The following is a 24,081-nucleotide window of genomic DNA, read 5'->3' as shown; positions in this document are numbered from 1 at the left end:
TTCTGCTTTGTGGCCACACTTCTGTTGTTGCTTTTTTTTTTTTTTTTTTTTCAAGTTTGAGAGAGAGAGAGAGAGAGTGCAAGCACATGCATGAGCAGTTAGAGAGGCGGAGGGAGGGAGGGGGTGAGAGACAGACAGACAGACAGACAGACACTCTTAAGCAGGCTCCACACCTGAGCTGAAATCAAGAATCAGACGCTTAACCGACTAAGCCACCCAGGCGCCCCTGTATTCACACTTTTAAATGTTGTTATACCTTATCCCCCTCTCTCACTCATTCCCTTCCAAATTAAAATACGCATACACAGATGCAGTAGCTGTCTTTTAGATAGCTGCTGTGTCTTAGTCATCTGTTAAAGAAGTTTCATTTAAACTAATATATCTAAGTGGAGGAGAGAGTCTAGTGAACAGATGTAAGAACCTCTATTGATCTGTTCGTGCCATATCATCTAATAGCTGTTGAAAGAAATCCCCCTCCAAGTCCTATAACTCTCTTGAAATATATGATTGATTCCTTTTAGGCCTTAATCCTCAGCTTAAAAATACAGTTCATTATATTCTTAGTTCTCTACTTAACATATGTGAATTCTGTGTGTGTTTTTTTTTTCCTAGTCAAGTTTCAAAGAGACATTCATGTGTGAATTTTTCAAAATGTTTCAAGAAGAACGATATATTATAGCAGTTAAAAAGGTATGATTGTTTTACTCTGGGAATAGTAACATTTCTTATCATAATAGCACTGGGGAAATAGCATTTCATATTATTCCTAGAAGTTAACCCTCAGTTTAAAAAAATAATGTTTAAATTGTACATCAAATGTAGAAAAGCTATCTTTTTCTTCCTTTCTTCTCCCGTAAAAAACTATGGGATTTTTAGCTGTGGAAATACCTAAATGTTTAACAACAGCTGCTATTGCCAGTGTCTTAGTAACACAAATTAGTGTTACTAAGCTAGATTTAGTGTTTCTTACCAGCAGCACTATCGACAATTGGGTCAGATAATTCTTGATTATGAGGGGCTGTCTTGTGCCTCTGTAGGCTGTTTAGCAGTATCCTTGGCCTGTACCGATTAGACGCTGGTAGGATGCTCTTAGATTTGACAGTCAAAAATGTCTGTAAACATTGCCAAAGTTCTGTGAAGGACAAAATTGCTTCTGATTGAGAACCTCTGATCTAGGGATAAAGGCTTAGTATGATGCTTGATGTATAGTAAAAAAATACATGAATTATCAACCATTTTATAAAATATAGTAGGCTTATGGTAGTAACTTAAGGCAAGTTACTGTAAATTAAAATGTACAGAAGACTACAGTATTTAATATCCTAACGTGAGGTTTATAACATACAAAAATTGCTGTACTTAGAAACTGATAATGTTTTGAAAGGATCTGTAATTCCTTGAGTCTTTTTTTTTTTTTTTAAGCTTATTGATTTATTTTGGTGGGTGGGCAGAGAGAGAGGGAGAGAGAGAATCCCAAGCAGGCTTTGCACTGTCAACACAGAGCCCAACATGGGGCTTGATCTCACAAACCGTGAGATTATGACCTGAGTCAAAATTGAGTCAGATGCTTAACCAACTGAGCCACCCAGGCACCCAGATTTCTTGAGTCTTGAGTTCTAAATCATTCTAAATAAAATGTAGCATTATTGTAAAACCCTAAAATTTGTAAAGTTATTTTGAAGTAATCTAAACTTGGCTTGAAGGAAGTACTGTATTTTATTTATCACAATTTTGATTTAATGAATCAAAATTAGGCCAAATTTTGAAGATGTCACTCAATTTCTATAGCATGATTGATTCACAGTTGACTGCCAGGGGTCTATTTTGATGAAGTGTATGTTTGCACTTTTTTGTGTATGTGCTTAGAATTCTTATAGGGAGTCAGTAGATGAAAATGATGATTTTTTAAAAAATAAAACCAGTTGGAATTTTTCATCTAGAATTGTGCAAGTTCAATCAAAGTCTTTTTAAGCAATCACTGAAGGCTTTTGAGGAGAAAGGCTTTCAAAAGGATAGGCGGAGGAAAAACTGCCCTTTTATTTGTAGGACATTGTTGAAACATCTGTGGGACAGCGTAGGCAGACTTTTGTTGGCAAGATTATGATATACTGTCTTTTGTTTTAGGGTTGTTTTCCCACTTTTTTGACCTAGGTTATGGTAGCAGCTGATTTTTTTTTTTCCCTGATAAAATCAGAATGTGTAGAGTTGATAATGTCAGTGGAGAAAGTGGTTAAGAGTCCCAGGAGTTTAGCCTGTTCCTGATCTGTCTGTCCTGTGTCACCCACTCGCAGTCTCCTGGGCTATCACCATAATACATTTCCTATGTCAGATTTGGTTCTAGACTCCTAAACCAGCATAGGATATTTTGCCCTAATCTAAGTTTTCTTTATTATTTACTTACTAAGTCTGGATATATGCATTGCTAGAAATTGTAGAAGCCTCTGAAGCCCAGTTTCTCATTTTGTATTGGTGTACTATTCCCACAGAGTTTAGCAAGGGTAACCTGGATAGTTCTATAAACAGAGTGACCATATAATTTAGTGTGCAAACCTCGACACTTTAAAGAGTGAAAATGAACACTGTGGATAATGTTGGGATCACAGCTGTAGACAGGGATGGCCCTGAGCAAATACCTATATTCACCCTGCCTGTAGTCCATCTTAATTATTGTGTTTTCTTTCACTTGATATAATTGTATTTACCTCCTAGCTCCATATAAATATAACAAATACTAGATGTAATAATTGTCATAAGTAAATAATAAGTATTTTTCAAGTAAATAGATCAGTGCCTTCAGGCAAATACTGAGAAATGAAATATTTAAGTAAGTCTGTGACCAATTTAAGTAAGTCTGTGACTCCATTAGTGAACAGTCCCTCTTTTGAGAACTGGAGATAGGATAGGACACTTCTTTAGTTCCCTTGTGTACTTGTTCTGTATCACCACATATAAAGCAAAAGAAACTGTTCTTGTTCCTTTACTTACCAAGATTTCCTTCTTACATGCTAGAAGTAAACATTAGAAAAAATTGTAAGTGTGGCTTCTGGTGGGCAGTCTATAGCCAGTCTTAAGAAAATATGACTGCCCACAATTCTACTTTAGATTAGGCATTTGTACCTCAGTGTTATCCCTATTGGAATGTAAGTTTTGTTTTTTTTGTTTTGTTTTGTTTTTTTGTCCCACGTGAGACAACATAGAACAGTATAAAGGAAAAAGCAAGCACTAAACAAGTAGGTAATTCATTTATGGGGCAAGATAGGATTCCTCTCTAAGAACAAGGATTGTTCCTTGAAATACTAATTTCTTTTTCCCATGAAGAGATGACCGCATGCCAGGAAGCTCTTGACCAGTCAGGGTAGCATATTCATGAAGCTAACTGCTCTTCACAGGGGTGGCCTGCCATTGCTAGAGATGGGTACTCCAATGTTCTTGAGCCACCATGTTCTCACATTCCCCCTAGGAAGTTTATAAATGGAGATTAGATTTCCAGGTTATTCCAGAGAACCCAGTTACACTTCAGTCATAATTATGGAGTACTATCTCTCCAGGCTAAAGTCAGTTATATGTAATAGAAGTTAGCAAAGTCTTTTCTATAAAAGAGTAAATATTCTTCTCTGCTTTTATTTTTGTTTTTGTTTTTACAGCCCTTTAAAAATATAAAAACTGTTCTTAACTCATAGGCCTTACAGAAACAGGCTGCAGGTTGAATATGGCCCACTGAACCATAATTTGGTGATCCCTGACTTAAAATATAGGTTCACGATCCTATATCTAAAATCTTTGGGACCAGAAATATTTCAGAATTTTAAAAGATAATAGGTATATACTGTGTATTATATTACACCCTAGTGTGGCCCGGGGTAGCACCCCATAATCAAGCATACTATATAGTACAGTGTGTGAATATTCACAGTAAGTAGGATAAATACAGACTATTAATAGCCTTTGCTAGTTCAAGTTAAGTTGTACCCTCAAATGAGTTTTCTGTAAATCAAAAACAAAATAAAAACAACTCTTTTTATTCACAGCTTTATAGATTTCAGAGTCATAGTTTAGGGATCGTAGATTGAGCTATTTTTACAGAGAAATGTATTCTGAGTTTTAAGTAACTTGAGAATAAACTTTTTAAAATATGTAGCCAATGTGTAACTTAGGATTTCCTGTACAATTAAATATGTGTTTTGTTTTAGAAGTTATAATTATATGTATTCCTCAGTAAAGAACTTTACAATATTATTAGTGATATTTAAGATAACTGAATTTTTGATGTATGTTATCACAAAGTATAATTTTTGCCCATTTCCCTGTTTAGTTCTTGGATGAAATTTCATCTACTGAAACTAAAGAGTCCAGTGGTACGAGTGAGCCTGTGCACCTGAAAGAAGGGTAATTTAATGAATTTAGAGATTAAAGTCATGTGTCAGTATAGACGTTACGTAAGTACAAAAAGCAGGAGTCTGGAAGTGAGGAAATCCGGGTTTTGTTCCATCTTAGAACTGCCTAAGTAACATCCATCAGGTAAGTTACAGTAGCATATGAACCTCATGCCAAATGGGCATGATTCCTTGTCCATACATTCCTCGAGTAGTTTTTCAAATAGAATGAAATTACAGGTATTAGAGTAGTACTTTGAAAACTTCAGTCTTGAAGTAGTGTTATCATTGGAAGTTAAAGGGAAACTTCAGGTGAGTTTGGCCCTTTTAGGTCTGAATAGCACAGTTATAAATATTAAATTAGTTAAAAACTTTATTCCCTTAGCACGGCCAAAATAAATGCAAAAGTTATGGATGACAAAGACATTTTCATATATGTAATACAATCTTACTCAGCCTTTCATGTCATTTAAAATCAAAGAACAATTCTTTGTTTTGGATGAACTACTTTAATATTTGTAGCTAAATTTTTACATCTGTTGTTTTGGCAGTGAGATGTATAAAAGAGCTCAGGGAAGAACTCGGATTGGGAAAAAGAATTTCAAGAAACGGTGGTTCTGCTTAACAAGCAGAGAGCTCACCTACCACAAACAGCCAGGTAGTTGTGTTTATGCTTTATTGTGGGGTCTTTTCCTGGTCCGCGGTGAAGATTTCTTTTTTGCTTAATGTAACTCCAGTGAACCTTTTCACTTTATTACTGTAGTTGATAGTTTCTCGCAGTGATGCATACACACTAAAGATATAGTAAATATTTGACAAATGACACCATGTAAATTCCATTTTTTTCCTCACATATGCTCTGTTGTCTAAAAAAAAAAAAAAAAAATCCCTGGTAAATCCCAGGATTCATCTAGAACTTGGAAATTTCTTTAACTCTCAGAGCCAAATTGGTAAGAATCAGTACTTAATAAATGAGAGTATTTCAGTGGTTTGCTGGATAACATCAGCCAGAGTTTTTCCACAGTCACACCACAGATTGTGATTCCTGTACAGATACCACATTCATTCTAGTCTTTTGGCCAAGCTAACTTCAAAATGGAAATTTTAGTGACTGACTTCCTGAGAAAGCACAAATGGGCTATTTGGATAAAGAAATCCATCTCTGAGGGATTCAGAGAAGCAAAGTTTGTCCTTCAGTGGACTGACACAGTGCTTAAAACCTCCACCTTTTAAGTTCATTCCCTTGGAGTCAAACATGATCCACAGAAGGCCATTAGCTCCTGCTGGTATCATAGCAAGAAGAACTTAATATCTAAATCATGGACCATATTCCATAGAGCCCATTTATTCAAGGTGATCAGGATACAAAGAAATTTACTTAACCAAAAAGGCCAGTTAAAGGAAGAATCATTTTAAAACAGACAAAAATGTGCATACATATCTTAAATATTTACATATTTGTTTGCCAGATCTTCTGGTAGAGAACCAAGATCTTTTCTTTGAATATGGATCTATAGATTGGATTTCCCTTTGTCTTTATTTTGCAAATATACCTATACTGTATCAGTTTTCTGGTTGATTTCTCCAAAGTTTTTCCAAATTTAAATACTTGAAAAGTAATCCAAGTACAGAATTTTATTAGATTTCATGATAGTCACCCCTAATCTTTTACAGATGTCTCACCCCCATGTAAATCAGCTTTATTTATACAGGTGTGGGTCTCCTTTTTTGGTGTTTTTCAAAGCACTCACCTGATTTTCAAATAAACAATAAACCTCTTAGTAAGGGGCACTTATTTTGTCACTTTACATATATTTAAGTAAATTATAATTAGAACATGGAAAAATGGCTTAAACAGGTTTGAAAACAAACCCAACAGGGTTGGCAAACAAAACAGCCTAACCAGTGGAAACAATAGAGTACAGGCTTAATAGATAGTAACCTAGCAACCACAAGCATTCAGCATCCCATGAGCATCATTTGTTAATGTTTCACAAGGACATGGAGAGTCTCTGTTAATCCATTAGTTCTGTTAGGTAAAGATCTGTTCAGAGAGCTTCCGCTATAAATTCTGAAATGGTAAAACAAACAACAGCCGTAGGATACTTTCAAGAGAACGTAGATTCAGTTAAGTAGAATGGTTCTGTGGAGATTCTTAAAAAGAGTAAAGTGATAAGAAAACTTGTTTCATAATTCCTTATTATGGCTCAACCAGAATGACTACATATGACTAATTGTATTAGTAAGGTAGAAGAAACCAAAGGCATTTTTATTTGTCACCCACATAATTTGTTATGGCATATCAATAGTCAGTCATAATTTGTTATGGCATAAAGAGCAACACGTTACATCCTTAGCCTTGCAGACCATTTTTTTAAGCTAAATATGTTTTGAATGTTTTAGAAGTTACAGCTTATGTTGAATACTAAGTAAATGTTCTCACATACATAGCAGCTTTGTAAAAAATAACTGTCATAATAAGCTAATTATGTTAGTACATTGAAATAAAATTTAAGGTAAGTTAGTTGTTCTCCATGAATAAATTAGCTATTTTTTCCTCATTTAAAGTATTTTCTAATCTAAACTAGTATTCTAAAGCCTTTTTTGGGTTTAGCCCTTTAAGAATTCGGTGATAGCTTTGGCCTCTTTCCTCCAGAAAAATACACATACAAACTGGACATAGAATTTTGCATATAATTTCAATGAGTCTGTAGATCCAGAGTTCATCTACGGTTCTTAAGAACCTCTGCTCTAGCTAGTGATCCTATGAGGACAAAATTCTATAGAATGATTAGGCTGCCGTAGGTATAAAATAGACACATAGAAATTACATTGTTTTCAGACCCTAAGAAATTTAACCTATTGGAATGACCTTGGAGGAATAAGCTCTCTTACATGAAGTTTAAAGATTATTTACCAAAGCGTACAGTTTTAAGCATCCATGCTTTTTGTTTTAACTATTTTGATGGATTTTTCCAAAATGTATTACATGCTTCCCTGCCTTCTAAAAAAGAATTCATTGAACGTAAGTGAACATTTTCTAGATGAGTTGCGGCTGCCATTGATAATATTAATTATTACGTAGTGCTTTGATTTAGTGATGTTTTCAGGGCCGCTTATGAGTGTGTGCAGCTGTTTACTCCCCAGCTAAAATGCCTTGGACTGCTGTGCTTTTTTGTGTTCCTGTGTTTGCTTTATATGGTTTTTCTCTATCCCTTTTATATTTAGGCTGTTACCTTAAATCTCTTGTGCTGTCAGTGAACCATAATGTAACATCACACTCCCACCTCCATCACTCAGCTCCATTTTTTACTACACATATACTTTGAGAAAACAGGTACTGTGTTTGTTAAAATTATGCTTAAAATTAAAAGGCTTTGATGGAAGATTTCAGGACTTTGCTCTCTGAAGAAAATGCATGGGCTTTGGATTTCTCTGGTTGTTCAGCAAATGTTTTGCTTACCTTTCTATTTCTTTGCTGTTTCTGGATAGCCAAGACTGCTAGTTCCACTTGTTATATGACTTTAGTGTGTGAAAGAATGCCTCCCAAATTTTCTGTAATATGGACACTAGTATTCTGAATCAAATATTTCTGCCACTTAGAATCAAACAGTAGTCTTTTCCCAATTTACTGGAAAAGGAATGAATAGAATTTTCTCAATTTTAAGGGTTTTTCCTAAGTAAGTTACTAAGTTTTTGATGCCTTTTTACATAAATGCTAACGAGATAGTATACAACTTATCTTCATTACAACTAGATTAATGAGACTGTATGACATTCAGCAATCAGTCATGATTATATTGACAGTTTTTTATGCACGTGTGCTTGTGATCTGGTTTTATATGCTATGTTGCAGTATAGTCATCTTCTATAAGTAGAAGTTTTTCTAGCTGTATACTGAAATCAGATGAGTTCTTGACCTTCCGGTCTCTTCCTTTTTCATCCAGCCATTCAGCTGCGCTTCACCAGACTGGCTGCTGCAGTTGCTTTAACTTGTGCTCTTTTACCTTTGTGCTTTTGCATGTGCTCTTCCTAGAAGTTCCCATCTTTCCTTCTTTACCTGTGTGATTTGTTGTCTTTTAAGCCTCAGATCCAGTATGAGCTCTTTATGGAAGTCATTTATAAGCTTCTAGACACTTCAGTTGAGCTTTTCCCTTATTGTGCTTTTTTAATCACCTTAGGAGTAACACCTGTCACACTGTGTGGTCCTTACTTTTGTCTGTCTCTTCCTCTAGTCTTTAAGAGCCTCTGTCGGGGGACCACATTTTTACTACCTTCATTAATACATGGAGTAAATGTTTTTAATAAATGGTGTTCTTCGAAGAATGCCATGTCTTACCATCTGAATTACGTTAAGAACCACTGCTCTTGGTTTCTAAAATTTCCACCAAGAATACTAATAATAGATTATTAGCAAATTCATCTCTGAAATTCCATCTTGTGTTCTCCAAACTTGATTAGATATTGTCCACTCTTGGAGACCTGATATACACAGATACATACAGCCTACACAACTTCCATGTGATATCAAATGTTCCAGTTCATATATCTGCGAACAATATAAAAGAAACTTAGATGGTGGTTTTTTTTTTTAATCTTTATTTATTTTTGAGAGAGAGTGAGTGGGGGAGGTGCAGAAAGAGAGGGAGGCAGAGAATTCAAAGCAGGGTTCGTTCTAACAGCAGAGAGCCCGATGCAGGGCTCAAACTCACGAACCACAAGATCATGACCTGAGCCAAAGTCAGACGCTTAACCAACTGAACCACCCAGGCGCCCATACGTGGTGTTTTAAACATAAACCTCAATAATACATTTAGGTTGACTTGATTTTCACCTGTTCATGTTTTTACACTCAGGGTTCTGCAGTATTTTTTCTTTGATAGCTAATGAACACTTCATTGTTGCAGTCATACATTCATTCAATAAATATTTTATTGAGTGCCTACTGTGTGCCAGATCCTTGGCTCTGGAGAAAACAGTAGTGAATAAAGCATACCATAATGTTTGCCCTTATGGATTTTCATAGCTTAAAAGGGATAAATAAAAAAAATATGTATTATATTAGATGATTATAAATGAGATAGACAAAAATAAAGCAGGTAAAGAGAATAGAGGATGATAGGCTTATGAGGAGAGTTGCAGTATTAAAAAGTCTAGCCAGTGAGGGCTTCGCTAAGAAAATGACATTTTGAGCAAAGACCTAAAGATGATAAGAGAGTAAGTCAGGTGGAAATCTGGGTTAATAGTGATGCGTAGTTAACAGCAGCCAGTACAGAGGCCCTGAAACAGAAGCATGCCTAGAGTATTCAAGAGATAAGAGAAAGCTCTTCTGGTTAGTGGGGAAAGAAAACATAAAGGGGTAATCATAGGAACTTAGAACAAAGAGGTCATGGGGAAGCTAGATATGTTAGGGCTTTGTGAGCCATTCTAAAACTTTTACTCTGATTCAAAGATGGAAAGGCATTGGAGAGCTTTAAGGAGAGGAATTAACATTATTAGACTTATGTTTTAATAGGAGTAATCATTATGCCATATGGAGAACAGAATGAAAGGGGAAGGAGACTAGTTAAGAGGCTAGGGGGCAACTCAGTGGCTCAGTCAGTTAAGCATCCAACTCTTGATTTTGGCTCAGGTCATGATCTCATGCTTCGTTATATCATGTCCCATGTCAGGCTCTGTGCTGACAGTGCGGAGCCTGCTTGGGATTGTCTTTCCTCTCTTTATTTGCCCCTCCCTCACTCACACTCTTTCTCTCTCTCAAAAATAAGTAAACATTAAAAAAAAAAAAAAAGGTATTGCAGTAATTCAGGGGAACAGAGATAATGGCTTGGACCAGTTGGTAGCAGTGGAGGTGATAAAAATGGATCACATTCTGGATCTTTTTGAATGATAGTACTCAGATGTTTTGCTAAAGAATGAGTTATCAAGAGTGAGAGAAAGGCAAGTCAAGGATAACTCCAAGGATTTGGGCTTGTACAACTACACTGATGAAGTTGCCTTTTTAGAAAATATACACGTGAGTTCTCAATAGTGAAGAAACTTGTACAGCCATACCTCAGAGATATTGTGGGTTTGGTTCTAGACCACAACAATAAAGCTAGTTCACAATTAAGTGAGTCAAATGAGTTTTTTGGCTTCCCCTTGTGTATAAATGTTATCTTTACACTCTACTGTGGTCTATTAAGTGTGCAATAGCATTATTTCTAAACAATGTACATACCTTAATTTAAAAATACTTCACTGCTTTATCCATTTATCAGTTGATGGGCATTTAGGCTCTTTCCATAATTTGGCTATTGTTGAAAGCACTGCTACAAACATTGGGGTACATGTGCCTCTAGGAATCAGCACTTCTGTATCCTTCAGATAAATTCCTCATAGTGCTATTATATATACAATGGAATATTACTTGACAATGAGAAAGAATGAAATCCTGCCATTTGCAGCAATGTGGATGGAACTGGAGGGTATTATGCTAAGTGAAATAAGTCAGTCAGAGAAAGACAGCGTATGTTATCACTCATATGTGGAACTTGAGAGACTTAACAGAAGACCATGGGAGAAGGAAAGGGGAAAAAATAGTTACAGAGAGGGAGGGAGGCAAACCATTAGAGACTCTTAAATACAGAAACAAGCTGAAGGTTGATGAGGAAGTGTGGGGGAGAGGGGAAAATGGGTGATGGGCATTGAGGAGGGCACTTGTTGGGATGAGCACTGGGTATTGTATGTAAGCAATAAATCACAGGAATCTACCCCCCAAACCAAGAGCACACTGTATATACTATATGTCAGCCAACTTGACAGTAACTTAGATAGATATAGATAGATAGATAGATAGATAGATAGATAGATAGATAGATAGAAAGAAAGAAAGAAAAAGAAAGAAAGAATTACTACCTCATTGCTAAGAATGAAATCTTGCGATTTGCGACAATGTAGATGGAGCCTGGGTTTATTATGCTAAACAAAATAAGTCAGAGAAAGACAAGTACCATATGATTTCACTCATATATGGAATTTAGGAAACAAAACATGAACATCTGGGAAGGGGATTAAAAAAGAGAGAGAGGGGAGCAAACCATAAGAGATTCTTAATATAAAGAACAAACTGAGGGTTGATGGAGGGAGGTGGGTGGGGTATGGGCTGAATGGGTGATGTATATTAAGGAGGACACCAGTTGTGTTTAGCACTGGGTGTTACATGTAAGTGATGAATCATTAAATTCTACTCCTGAAACCAATATCACACTGTATGTTAACCAACTAGAATTTTAAAATTTGGAAGAAAAAAGTTAAAAATAAAATTGACCAAAAAAGTTTTCATTGCTAAAAAATGCTAACAATCTTCTGAGCTTTCAGCCAGTCGTAATCTTTTTGCTGGTAGAGGATCTTGCCTCAGTGTTTGGCTGCTGACTTGATCAGGGTTAAAGTTGCTGAAGGCTGGGGTGGCTGTGGCAGTTTCATAAAATAAGACAACTGTGAAGTTTACCACATGACTTGACTCTTCATGAATGATTTCTCTGTCGCATGTGATGCTGTTTGATAGCACTTTGCCCACAGTAGAACTTCTTTCAAAATTGGAGTCAGCCTTCTCAAACTCTGCCTCTGCTTTATCAATTAAGGTTTATGTAATATTCTAAATCCTTTGTTGTCATTTCAGCAGTCTTCATGGCATCTTCACAGGAATAGATTCCATTTCAGGAAACAGCTTTCTTTGCTCCATAACAAGAAACTTCTCATCCATTAAAGTTTTGTCATGGAATTTAAAGTTTTATCATGAAATTACAGGAGGTCAGTCATAATCTTTAGGCTCTGCTTCTAATTCTCTTGCTCTTTCCAACACATCTGCAGTTGCTTCCTCCACTGAAGTATTGAACCCCTCAGTGTTACCAATGAGGGCTGCAATCAACTTGTTTCTTCTAAACTCTTGTTAATGTTGATATTTTGACCTCTTGGCATGAACTGGGAATATCCTTAATAGCATCTAGAATGGTAAATCCTTTCCAGAAGGTTTTCAATTTATGTTGCCCAGATCCATCAGAGGAACCACTATGTATTTCTTAAATGTCAAGACTTTAAAGTCAAAATTACTCTTTGATTCCTGGGCTGCAGAATGGATGTTGTGTTAGCAGCCATGAAACATTAGTCTCATTGTACATCCTCATCAGAGTATTTGGGTGATCAGGTACCTTGTAGTGAGCATTAATATTTTGAAAGGAATGTTTTTTTTCTAGCGGTCTCAACAGTGGGCTTAAAATATTTAGTAAACCATGTGGTATACAGATGTGCTGTCATCCTGGCTTTGTTGTTCCATTTATAGAGCATAGGCAGAGTAGATTTAGCATAATTTTTAAGGGCCCCAAGATTTTTGGAATGGTAAATGAGCATTGGCTTCAACTTAAAGTCAGCTACATTAGCTCCTAACAAGAGAGTGAACCTGTCTTGTGAAGCTTCGAAGCCAGGCATTGACTTCTCTCTAGATATGAAAGTCCTAGATGGCATTTTCTTCCAATATAAGACTGTTTTGTCTATATTGAAAATTTTGTTTAGTGTAGTTACCTTTATCAATTACCTTAGCTAGATCTTCTAAGTAACTTGCTGCAGCTTCTACATCAGCACTTGTTGCTTCGCTTTGTACTTTTGTGTTATGGAAATGGCTTCTTTCCTTCTTTTTCTGCTAGCTGCAAACTTTTCTTGTGGAGCTTCCTCACTTCTAGCCTTCATAGAATTGGAAAGAGTTAGGGCCTGGCTCTGGATTCGACTTTTGCTTAAAGGAATGTTGTAGCTGGTCTGATCATCTATCCCGACCACTCAAACTGTCTCCATATCATCAGTAAGGCTGTTGCAGTTTCTTCTCATTCATGTGTTCACTGCAGTGACACTTTTTATATTTCCTTCAAGAGCTTTTCTGTTGCATTCACAACTTGGCTGTTTGGCACAAGAGACCTAGCTTTGAGCCTGTCTTGGCTTTCAACATTCCTTCCTCACTAAGCTTAATAATTTCCAGCTTTTGATTTAAAGTGAGACGTACAACTGTTCCTTTCACTTGAACACTTAGAGGCCATTGTAGAGTTATTAATTGGCCTAATTTCAGTATTGTTAGGTCTTAGGGAATAGGGAGGCCCAAGGAGAGGGAGAGAGATAGGAGAATGGCTGGTTGGTGGAATAGTCAGAACGCACATAACATTTATCAATTAAGTTTGTTGTCTTATGTGGGCATAGTTTGTGGCACCCCAGGAGAATTACGGTAGTAACATCAAAGATCACTTATCACCATAACAAATACAATAATAATGGCAAGGTTTGACATACTGTGAGAATTACCAGAATGTGACACAGACACGAGGAGAACAGATGCTGTTGGAAAAATGGTACCAATGGGCTTGCTTGATACAGGGTTGCCACAGACCTTCAATGTATAAAAAACACAGTATCTGTGAAGCACAATAAAGAAGCACACAATAAAATGATGTCAGTCTTAGACTCATTCTTTCATAGATAACAGATATAAACTTGGAAGAATATATAAAACAACTCTCTGAAGGATTTGACCCTCAAAAACTGGGAGCCATGATGGAATATATGATTATATGGCTTTTCTCTCTGAAAGCACTCCTGGCCAGTGCAATGGGAGATGGCTGAAATTCAAGCAGAAAGCCACAGTTTTGTTGGCTTGAGGTATCGAAAGATACAGTTCAGGACTGCCAGAGGAGCTGGAAATTGAGGAGAAGAAAAAAAAAAAAAAAAAAAAGGATGAGCCTTCCACTCTGTATATGAACTCCCATGAAATCCTTGGCTGACTCTTCAACTGCTTCTGTATTGGGGAACTTCAAAGAAGTTACTGAAAAGCAGTAACAGGAAAGATTTAAAAATATGAACAGATTTCAGTTTCTTTCCTCAGGAGAAACAGTTTGGGATTTTAGATGGGCTTAAACACACTGAGGTTTTCATTGAAATATCAAAAGGGCAGTGACTCAGCAGTGAAGACTGTGTCCTAAGATTCAGAATAAAATATAAAACCAAGCCTCAGAGCAATCAACTAATGTAACTGTACAAGGGAAGGTAACTGAATCCACCTTCTCTACAATGTGTCATTCATAATGTCCAGTATACAATGAAACATTAACATGTTTGAGAAGAAACAGTAAAATAGGACACATAGCTAAGAGAAAAAGGAATCATTATAAGTAGACCCCTATGGGATGCCTGGCTAGCTCAGTCGGTTAAGCATCCAACTTCAGCTCCAGTCACGACCTCGTGAGTTTGAGCCCCACATCAGTCTGTGTTGACAGCTCCGAGCCTAGAGCCTGCTTCAGATTCAGAGTCTATGTCTCCCTCTCTCTCTGCCCTGCCCCCCCCACTCTCTCTCTCTCTGTCTCTCTCAAAAAATGAAGAAACATTAAACTAAGAAGTCCCCTATGTGGTTTATGTGTTGGAATTACAGACATGAACTTTAAAGGTATTGTAAGTACTTCAAGGACAATTTAAGACAGTTAAGAGTAAAGAAATGAGGGATTTCAGTAAAAGAAAACAATAGAAACTTAAAAGGAATCAGATGAAATCTAGAAGTGAAATATTTCAACTGAAATATTGAAGAAGAAAGGTTCAGGAAACTTGAAGATAGATTAGTAGAAATTATCCAATCTAGGAACACAGGGAAAAAAGTCTGGAAGTGAAAAAAACAGTAAAACCTCAGTGGCTTTTGGAATAATATTTGGCAGTCTAGTAAATGCATGATTAATGTCAGGAGAGTAGAGAAAGAGTAGAGCAGAAAAATTATTTGAAGAAATAATGGCCTAAATTTTCCTGAATTTGGTGAAAAAATTTATTTTACAGATCTAAGAATCTCCCTGAACTCCAAACCTGATAAATATAAAGAAAATCACACTTAGGCCTATATAGTAATTAAACCAGAGATATATAGAAAATCTCAAAAGCAGAACAGAAGACAGAGTGCATGCAGAAGAACAACAGTACAGTTGACAGCTAACTTCTCATAAGAAGCAACTAAAGCCAAAAGACAGTGGAATAATAACCTCTTTAAAGTGCTGGAGAAAAAAAGCTCTCAACCTAGAATCCTAGTGAAAATTTCCTTTATTTTTTTAAAATGTTTATTTGTTTTTGAGAGAGAGTGCACACGAGCAGGGGAGGGGCAGAGAGAAGTGGGGACAGAGACTCCAAAACAGGCTCTCTGCTGACAGCAGGCAGCCCAATGTGGGGCTCATACTCAAACCGTGAGATCATGACCTGAGCTGAAGTCGGACGCTTAACCAACTGAGCCACTCAGGTGCCCCGAAAATTTCCTTTAAAAATGAAAATATCCTTTAGGGTAGATGAAAGCCAGGAGACTCCATTGCAAACAGGTTTGTATTGTAGGAATGCTAAAGGAAAATTTTCAGGCTGAAGCGAAATAACACCGCATGGAAACTTAGATGTGCAGGAAGGAATGAAGAGCACTGGAAATGGTAAATATGTAGGTAAATGTAAGAATGTCTTTTCTCTTTTCTCAATTTCTTTAAAAAACAACTGTTTATGGACACCTAGGTGGCTCAGTCAGTTACGTGTCTGACTCTTAATTTCGGCTCAGATCATGATCTCGTGGTTCATGAGATCAAGCCCCATGGAGCCTGTTTGGGATGCTCTCTCCCCTTTTTCTCTGCCCCTTTCCCCACCCACTCATGCTCTCTCTCAAAATAAATAAATAAAAAGCAATTGTTTAATGCAAAATTTATAACACTGAATTACTCAGTTTATAACAAATCTTGATATAGGACAGGAGTAGCAGAAAGGAAAGGGATAGACTAAATTATTGCAAGGATTTTGTATTTTATGTGAAATGACAACATAGTTTTAAGTAGACTGTAATGAATTAAGGCTGTATATTATAATCTCTAGAACAAAAACCTTTTTTAAAAAAAGTATAGCCCACCCCTTCTCCCTTACCCAAAAAGTAAATAAGCAAATATGGCAGGAGAGGAAGAACAATGGAGCAAAAATCAGATGGAGTAGATAGAAAACAAAATGAAACAAAAAATAGCAAAATGATAGCTTAAACACAGCCTTATCAATAATTACAATAAATGTAACATCATATTCAATATCAGGAGCAAAGCAAAGATTATCTACTTTTCTCAATTCTATTCAACATTGTGCTGTAATAAGATTGTACAACACAATGAGATTGTAATGTAGTAGGGCCAAAAAAAAAGGAGGGGAAAGAAGGCAGGGGCACCTGAGTGGCTCACTCAGTTAAATGTCCAGCTCTTGATTTCGGCTCAGGTCATGATCTCACAGTTAATGAGTTTGAGACCCATGTCAGGCTGACAATGTAGAGCATGCTTCGGATTCTGTCTCCCTCTCTCTGCCTCTCCCCCACTGGTGTGCTCATGCTTGTGTGCTCTCTCTCTCTCTCTCTCTCTCTCTCTCTCTCAAAAATGTTTTAAAATTTTTTTTAAAGGAGAAAATGGGGTGGGTGGGTGTTTCAGTCGGTTAAGCATCCAACTTTGGCTCAGGTCATGATCTCACAGTTTGGTTTGTGGGTTCGAGCCCCATGTCAGACTTTGTGCTGACAGCTCAGAGCCTGGAACCTAATTCAGATTCTGTGTTTCCCTCTCTCTCGTCCCCCTCCGCTCGCACTCTGTCTCTCTGTCTCTGTCTCTCAAAAAAGAAATAAACATTAAAATAAAAGGCATACATAGGATATCCTAAGGAATCTTCAAAACAAATACTTGAACCAATAAGTGGAGGCCTTGAGATACAAGATTCATATATATAAACCAATTGTATTTCTATAAACCAGAAGGAAACTGCTAGAAAATGAAATCTTTAAAATACCATTTACAGGGGCGTCTGGGTGGCTTAATTGGTTAAGCGTTGGACTCTTGGTTTTGGCTCAGGTCATGAATTCGAGCACTACATCAGGTTGTGTGCTAACATCATGGAACCTGCTTAGAATTCTCTCTCTCCTTCTTTCTCTGCACTTCCCTCGCTTGCTCTCTCTGCCTCTCTCAAAATGAATAAATAAAACTTAAAAAAAAATTTTTTAATAAAAAAATACCATTTACAGTAGCAGCTCCCCTCCTCCCCCCCAAAAAAAAACTATTTAGCAATAAATTTAACCTAAGAAGTACAAGACCTATGCACTGAAAACAACAGAACATTACTGAGATGAAATAAAGAAGACGTAAAGGAGACCTACATCATGTTTGTGAACTGGAAGATTCAGTATTTTTTAAGAAGTCACTTCTCAAATTTACCTCTCCAATTCATCTTGATTTTAACACAGTGCTACTCCAAATCTCAGCAAGCTTTTTTTGTCATATTCACAAAGTTGTAAGATCACTAATTCTGGGGCATTTTCATCACCCCAGAAGGAAACTCTATGCCCCTTAGAAGTCACTCATCATTCCTCCCTTCTCCCAGCTCCTAACAACTATCTGTTTACTTTCTGTGTCTATGGATTTGCCTGTGCTGGGGATTTCATATAAATGGACTCATAAAATATATAACCTTTTGTGACTGACTTTTTTCACTTAGCATAATGTTTTCTAAGCTCATCAATGATATAGGCTGAGTCAGTGCTTTATTCCTTTTATGACTAAATCCATTGTATGGATATAAGCCAAATCTTGTTTATCCATTAATAAGTTGGACATTTAGATTGTTCCCAATTTTTTACTATTATGAGCAATTCTGCTGTGAACATTTGTATGGACATATGTTTTTTATTCTCTTGGGTGTGTGTATACCTAGAGATGGAATTGATGAGTCATATGGTAACTCTTTTTGGTAGAAATAATGGAGATTTTAACTGAAACCGGGTTTCATTCATCTAATAGGGAAACTTAATGCACTAACATTTATTACGATTATTATGATTACTGCTTTGTTTTGTGCTTTCTGTTTACTAGGCTTTTCTGTTTATTGGGTTTAATTTCCTTTTCCTGCCTTTTTATTGTAATAATCAGTCCCATGCACATTCTTGATTGCGTGCTCGTACACTCTGTCTCATGAGGGAATTTGGGCATCATATTTCAACTCTGCAGTTGTTAACAGACAAATTTAAACTTCCATGTTTATCTTAATGTCTACAGTTAATCAAAGTCCCCACCCAGGAAAAGAACCGTAGGATGCTTTCAATTCATTATTTTCCCAAACTAATGGGAAAGCTAATGACTCCCTAATGAAGTCATCCAAAATGTAATACTAGGTTCTCATTTTTCTTTTAACTTTATATGTTACATTTTAATGATTTTCTATTCATGCTTAACAGTTTTGCTGATTTCTTTACCCAGCAATATTTCTTGCATAACATATTTGCCTTTTCCTGCATTTATTTTTTATTTTGCAGGAGTGCTTCCTCAAAGAATTATTTCATTAGGCTTATGGCTGATAATTGTTCTGGGTCTTTGCGTATTAAAAAACCATGTATTTTACCCTTACTCTTCAATGATAGTGAGACTGGATTTAAAATTTTCCCTCAGAACTTGGAAGATACTACTTAATGGTTTCCTAGTTTACATTTTTGCTGGTGAGAATTTTGATATCAATCTGATTCTGTCTTGATTCTTCTCCCTAGAAACTTTTAGGACTTTCTTTAGTCTTCAAGTTCTAATATTTGACTCCCTAGTATGAGGTAATGGTCTTTTTCTTTCCATCCTGCTCAGCACTTGGGTCCTTTCAATCTGAAGATTGCTATTTTTATCTCTGGGACATTTCCATTGGTAATTTTCTCCGGAACACTCTTTCCGTTCTGCTTCTGGAATTCTTATCAGGTATTGAAACTTCTAAATCTGTCCATCATGGCTCTTCTTTTAATTTTTTGTGTCTTTGTTCTTTTGTACTGTATTTTTGGAGAGCCCTCAGTGAAATCTCCTCTTTTACTAATTCAACTTGCAATTCATTTCAGTTAATATTGCTAACTATGAAGTTAACTCTAACGACATCATGATAGTATGTGTGCCTGGGAGCAATGTGTTTTCTCTACAAATGCTGTTATAGTTTGCCCAGAAATGAACAAATCCAGCAATTAATTCCAGGGTGTGTGAATGCTTTATGTATAAAATAAATCTAAAGATAGAAACTTCCTGCAAAAATATAAAATTATCTGGAATTTCTATGGTGCTACTCCATGTAGATCAGTACCCAAAGGAAATTTATTATACCCTTCATTTCCTTAAATGTTATCCTCTTTGTTGCGTCTGTGTGTCTCCTTCAGGGTGCTGATTTTCCTCATTGTTTGGTGATCTTTTTGGTGATTTGCTCATCTTTATGTTTTTACAGTCTGTTCACCTGCTTGAGTGTTCAGTAGCCTCCTGCCAATGATTGTGAGGGAAGTACAGGACAAGCTGCCAAGGGGCAAGGCTGCTGGTGCTTGTCTTCTGGTGTGGATGCTCTCCTTCCCTCTGAGGGTCAGCGACTACCTGTGACATAGTACTGTGGTTGCAGCCCCAGTAGGCATCATTACTGCTAGAGCCTGGAACATGCACCCCTGTTGACTGCTGCTTAGTACAGTCCGAGGGAGGGGGAGCTCTCCCAGATGCAGCTTACCTATTAATCATCTCCATGTATGTCTGAGTGTGTGTGTGTGTGTGTGTGTGTGTCCATCCTTGTGTCTCCAGTCCCCAGCTGTCTGTGTCCCTTGACTCTGGCTTGAAGCTCTCTTCTAACTACTACTTTTGCAGATGTCTTTTCCTTCATCTGGTTCCGGCTGTGGCTTCCTTCAGTTTACTCTTCCCTCCCCCTCCCTCCCCCCCGCTGCCATAAATTTGATCTTGTCTGCTTCCAGGAAACTGCTGATAGTCTTTTCTTATTTTTCTCTTGCACTTATGATTTGTATTTGTTGAATTTAAATGTTTTCTGAGAAAAGTTTTCCTTAACTACCCAATTTAATTAAGTCACTTCCCAGTTGCTTTCTAGTATATCACCCCAGGTTATTTTCATTGTAACATTTATCTCGACCTAATATTTGTCTTTTACCAGTCTTTCTAGACCTAAGCGCAAACTTCATTAGGGGTCTTAGATATTCTGTTTACTACTGTATCCAAAGTGGTTAGAACAGTGTCTGGTATATAGTAGGCATTAAATGTATGATAGTTGAATTAAGTAACATTATCTTTTTAAAAAAATGTTACATCACATCTGCTTGAATTACACAAATTTCAGATTTTACACCAGCAACCAGGCTTAACAAATATTTTAGGTTAACCTCTCTGCAAATATTTTAGGTTAACCTTTATTAACCAAATAACTGTCTTTGATTAGAAAGCTGTACATTAATCCATGGACCAGTACAAAGTGTAAAGGTCTTAACCTCCAGCACTTAAATACATATGTCATTAAACTCTGTGAGAATAAAAGCAAAGCTTTGATTTTACTAAGACCAACATTACAGAATGGCCAGGAAAAGTCATAACTATATTTGCTTATAGTTTCTATAAATATATGAGATACTGTCTATTCTGGTAAATTATAAATCGAAATACATCATATCATCATGATATGTTATAATGGAGCTCCTTTAGCAAACTCAGATTTCCAAATTCTTAAATTAAGTGAAGGATTCACTCTTCCAAATAAAAACTTTACTCTTGTTCCCTATATCTCTTAGAGTAAATTTGGTAGTTCTAGTCATCTGACCAGCCAGTATATGATAGTAATGAACAATTTTTCAATTTCAATCATAGTTTTCAGGGTCAACCCCTTAAATATTACACTATTAAAACAGAAAAATCTACTTAGGAACAGTCTGAGTCACTCCTTATGTGAGAACTCCCTGAAAGAAAATTCCATGTCTGGGCAAGTTTTGAGCAGGCCTCTACTGCTAAGTATAATATTTTTTCAGCCCCCATATAATTGTTTCAAAAGATAGTAACATTTCAATTTTCTACATTGAGATCAAATTTCTTTCCACATTTTTCCGTAAAAATTTTTTAAACTTTAGATTGAAAAAAGTAAAGAGGAAGTCACTTTATAGAAAACAAGCAAAATTCATCTGTTCCATAAAACAAAGAATACTTAAATGTGTATCATTCAGAAATCTTCAGATTATATTCCTGCTATGACGAGATGAGCTTAAACTTCACAGATTTAACCACTCACATAATTCTGATGGAAATTATTTTAATCTTGTTCTACTTTTATTAATAATTTAGGCAAAGATGCAATTTATACAATTCCAGTGAAAAACATTCTTGCTGTAGAAAAACTGGAAGAGAGCTCTTTCAACAAGAAAAATGTAAGTTACATAAATATTATTTTTAAAGTTTTAAATGTATTGGTTGAAAATTTTTAAGAGATTGTTTTTATATTTGCCATTAATCATTAGTATTTTATAATTGCTGGCTAGAACTGTGTCTTAAAATTGTCCATTATTGCTCCTGAAACTAATGGAACATCATGTGTCCATTGTATTCAAATAAAAAACATTTTTTAAGGTTTATCTTTTAGAGAGAGTACAAGCGAGTGAGGGGCCAAAAGAGAGGAAGAGAGAGGATCCCAAGCAGACTCTGCACTGAAAGTGCAGAGCCTGATGCAGGGCTCAAACTCAGGAACTCTGAGATCACTACCTAAGCCAAAATCAAGAGTTGGACACAACCGACTGAGCCACCCAGGCGCCCAAATAAAAAATATTTTTAAATAAATAAATTGTCCATTATTGTTGATGCCTTATATAGTCTGTCTAGCCTATTAAAGGTACTTTCTCAGTACGTGCCTAATCTGACCTCTCAACTTGACATTCAAGTCTTTTTTTTTTTTTTTTTTTTTTTTTTTTGACATTCAAGTCTTTAATAATATAGTCCCAACCAATCTGTGCAATCTTATCTCCTGCGACCACTCAGGATATACTGTGTACTCAAACCAGTCAGGATGATTTCCTGTTTCTCTGTATTTCCCCACTGCTTTGTCCTTAGTCATACTTTTTCCTCCATCTGCATTTCCCTCCCTTTATTAGTGTTTATATGATAGAGTCCATTCTTTGGACATGTGTGGCTTCTAAAAATTATATTCTGTGGTATTACTTAGTACCACGTGACTCAGATTGTCCTTGGAACTCACTTACTTGAAAAGTAGCCATTCATGGGGCGTCTGGGTGTCTCAGTCAGTTAAGTGTCTGCCTTCTGCTCAGGTCATGATCTCGTGGCTCGTGAGTTCGAGCCCCTCATTGGGCTCTATGCTGAGAGCTCAGAGCCTAGAGCCTACTTCAGATTCTGTGTCTGTCTGTCTCTCTCTCTTTCTCTCTCTGTCTCTCTGTCTCTCTCTGTCTCTCTCTGCCCCTCCCCTGCTCACACTCTCTCAAAAATAAATGAATGTTAAAAAAAATTATAAATAAAAAAAAGAAAATAACAATTCATAAGCTACCTGAATAGCAGTTATCTAGCCAAGCAAACTATATTTCTTTTACATAACTTTTTCTGTTTGTACTGTGTTGGTTTTTAGACTGTTACTAACTTTTTATCTTAATTGCTTATGAAGATGTTCCAAGTAATACATATGGAGAAACCGCTCTATGTCCAGGCAAATAATTGTGTAGAAGCTAATGAATGGATAGACGTACTCTGCAGGGTCAGCCGATGCAATCAGAACAGGCTCAGTTTTTATCATCCCTCTGCGTATCTCAATGGAAACTGGCTCTGCTGTCTGGAGACCAGTGAAAACGCTCTGGGCTGCAAGCCATGTACTGCGTAAGTTTCTTTCTCATTAAAAAAAGCAATGTTTCAAGTGTGGTATATGGACAGAAAGAAAAATTCTGCCATAAAGTAGAAGGAAGTACTGATACATGCTGCAACATGGATGGACCTTGAAAACATGCTAAGTGAAAGAAGCCAGACACAGAGGCCATATACTATATGATGGCATTTGTATAATGTATCCAGAGTAGGTAAATTTATAGACACAGAAAATAATTTAGTGGTTGTGACAGGCTAGAAGGAGGGAGATTTGGGGAGTGCTCATGGATACACTTCTTGGGGTGGTGAAAATTTTCTCCAGTGTTTGGCACAGGTCAAAAAATTGGGGTCAGGATGGGCAATTTTAAAATAGATACACAAGCCTGAGCAAGGAAGGACTTAGCATTCTCTTTCTGATTGCATGGAATAGCCATCGTAGGTAGCTGTGCCGACTTAAGTAATATATTGCTTTCGTGATGAAGCATAGGTGTTATGAAAATGATTTCTCTTTAGATTGGATTTGGATTAGAGTTGCATAATGACCAAAGCTCTCATGGCCCCATTTTATTAGATTATCAGATGAGACTAGATTGCTGAGGTTCCTTCTGCGAAGTTCTGTGGTTCTGTTTTCTAGTCTCAAGCCACCAAAAGTTTTCAGCATGTTAACAAAGTGAAATTTTTCAATGTCTTTAATTTCATTTTTTACCATAGAGGTGTCCCTGCAGACATCCAAATAGATATTGATGAAGACAGAGAAACAGAAAGAATTTATTCCCTTTTTACCCTCAGTTTACTTAAGCTGCAGAAAATGGAAGGTAAATGTACAATTAAAATATTTTTATATAACCCATGATCCTTCATTACCAGTTACTGATATAATTGCTTTGGCATTGTCTTAACATTGAAAATACCCCTAGCTTTACCAAAATATTACTTATATGAACATTGATAAACTCTCAAGTGGGCGTTTTTCATAGATACTCATGAAAGTACTGTTTTTGCATATATGTGTTGTTTGTAATTAATAAAATGAAAGTATC

General features: G+C 36.4%; 1 protein-coding gene across 3 annotated transcripts in view; it reads left to right on the top strand.

Annotated features, from left to right (window-relative positions):
• Window positions 1–24,081, top strand: part of RASA2 (RAS p21 protein activator 2) — a 121,998-nt gene that overhangs the window by 92,262 nt on the left and 5,655 nt on the right. For 2 of the 3 annotated variants that reach the window (XM_042956312.1, XM_042956313.1), the window contains exons 17-22: window positions 613–690; window positions 4,313–4,386; window positions 4,925–5,031; window positions 21,527–21,609; window positions 22,848–23,056; window positions 23,753–23,856. In XM_042956312.1, coding sequence (XP_042812246.1) covers window positions 613–690; window positions 4,313–4,386; window positions 4,925–5,031; window positions 21,527–21,609; window positions 22,848–23,056; window positions 23,753–23,856 — 655 coding nt within the window. Of the gene's footprint in view, window positions 1–612; window positions 691–4,312; window positions 4,387–4,924; window positions 5,035–21,526; window positions 21,610–22,847; window positions 23,057–23,752; window positions 23,857–24,081 lie in introns of all 3 variants that reach the window. The other variant, XM_042956311.1, reaches the window with a different exon arrangement.

The sequence above is a fragment of the Panthera tigris genome, chromosome C2 (assembly GCF_018350195.1).
Source record: "Panthera tigris isolate Pti1 chromosome C2, P.tigris_Pti1_mat1.1, whole genome shotgun sequence".
Lineage (NCBI taxonomy): Eukaryota > Metazoa > Chordata > Mammalia > Carnivora > Felidae > Panthera > Panthera tigris.
This window is presented reverse-complemented; position numbering and strand designations above follow the sequence as displayed.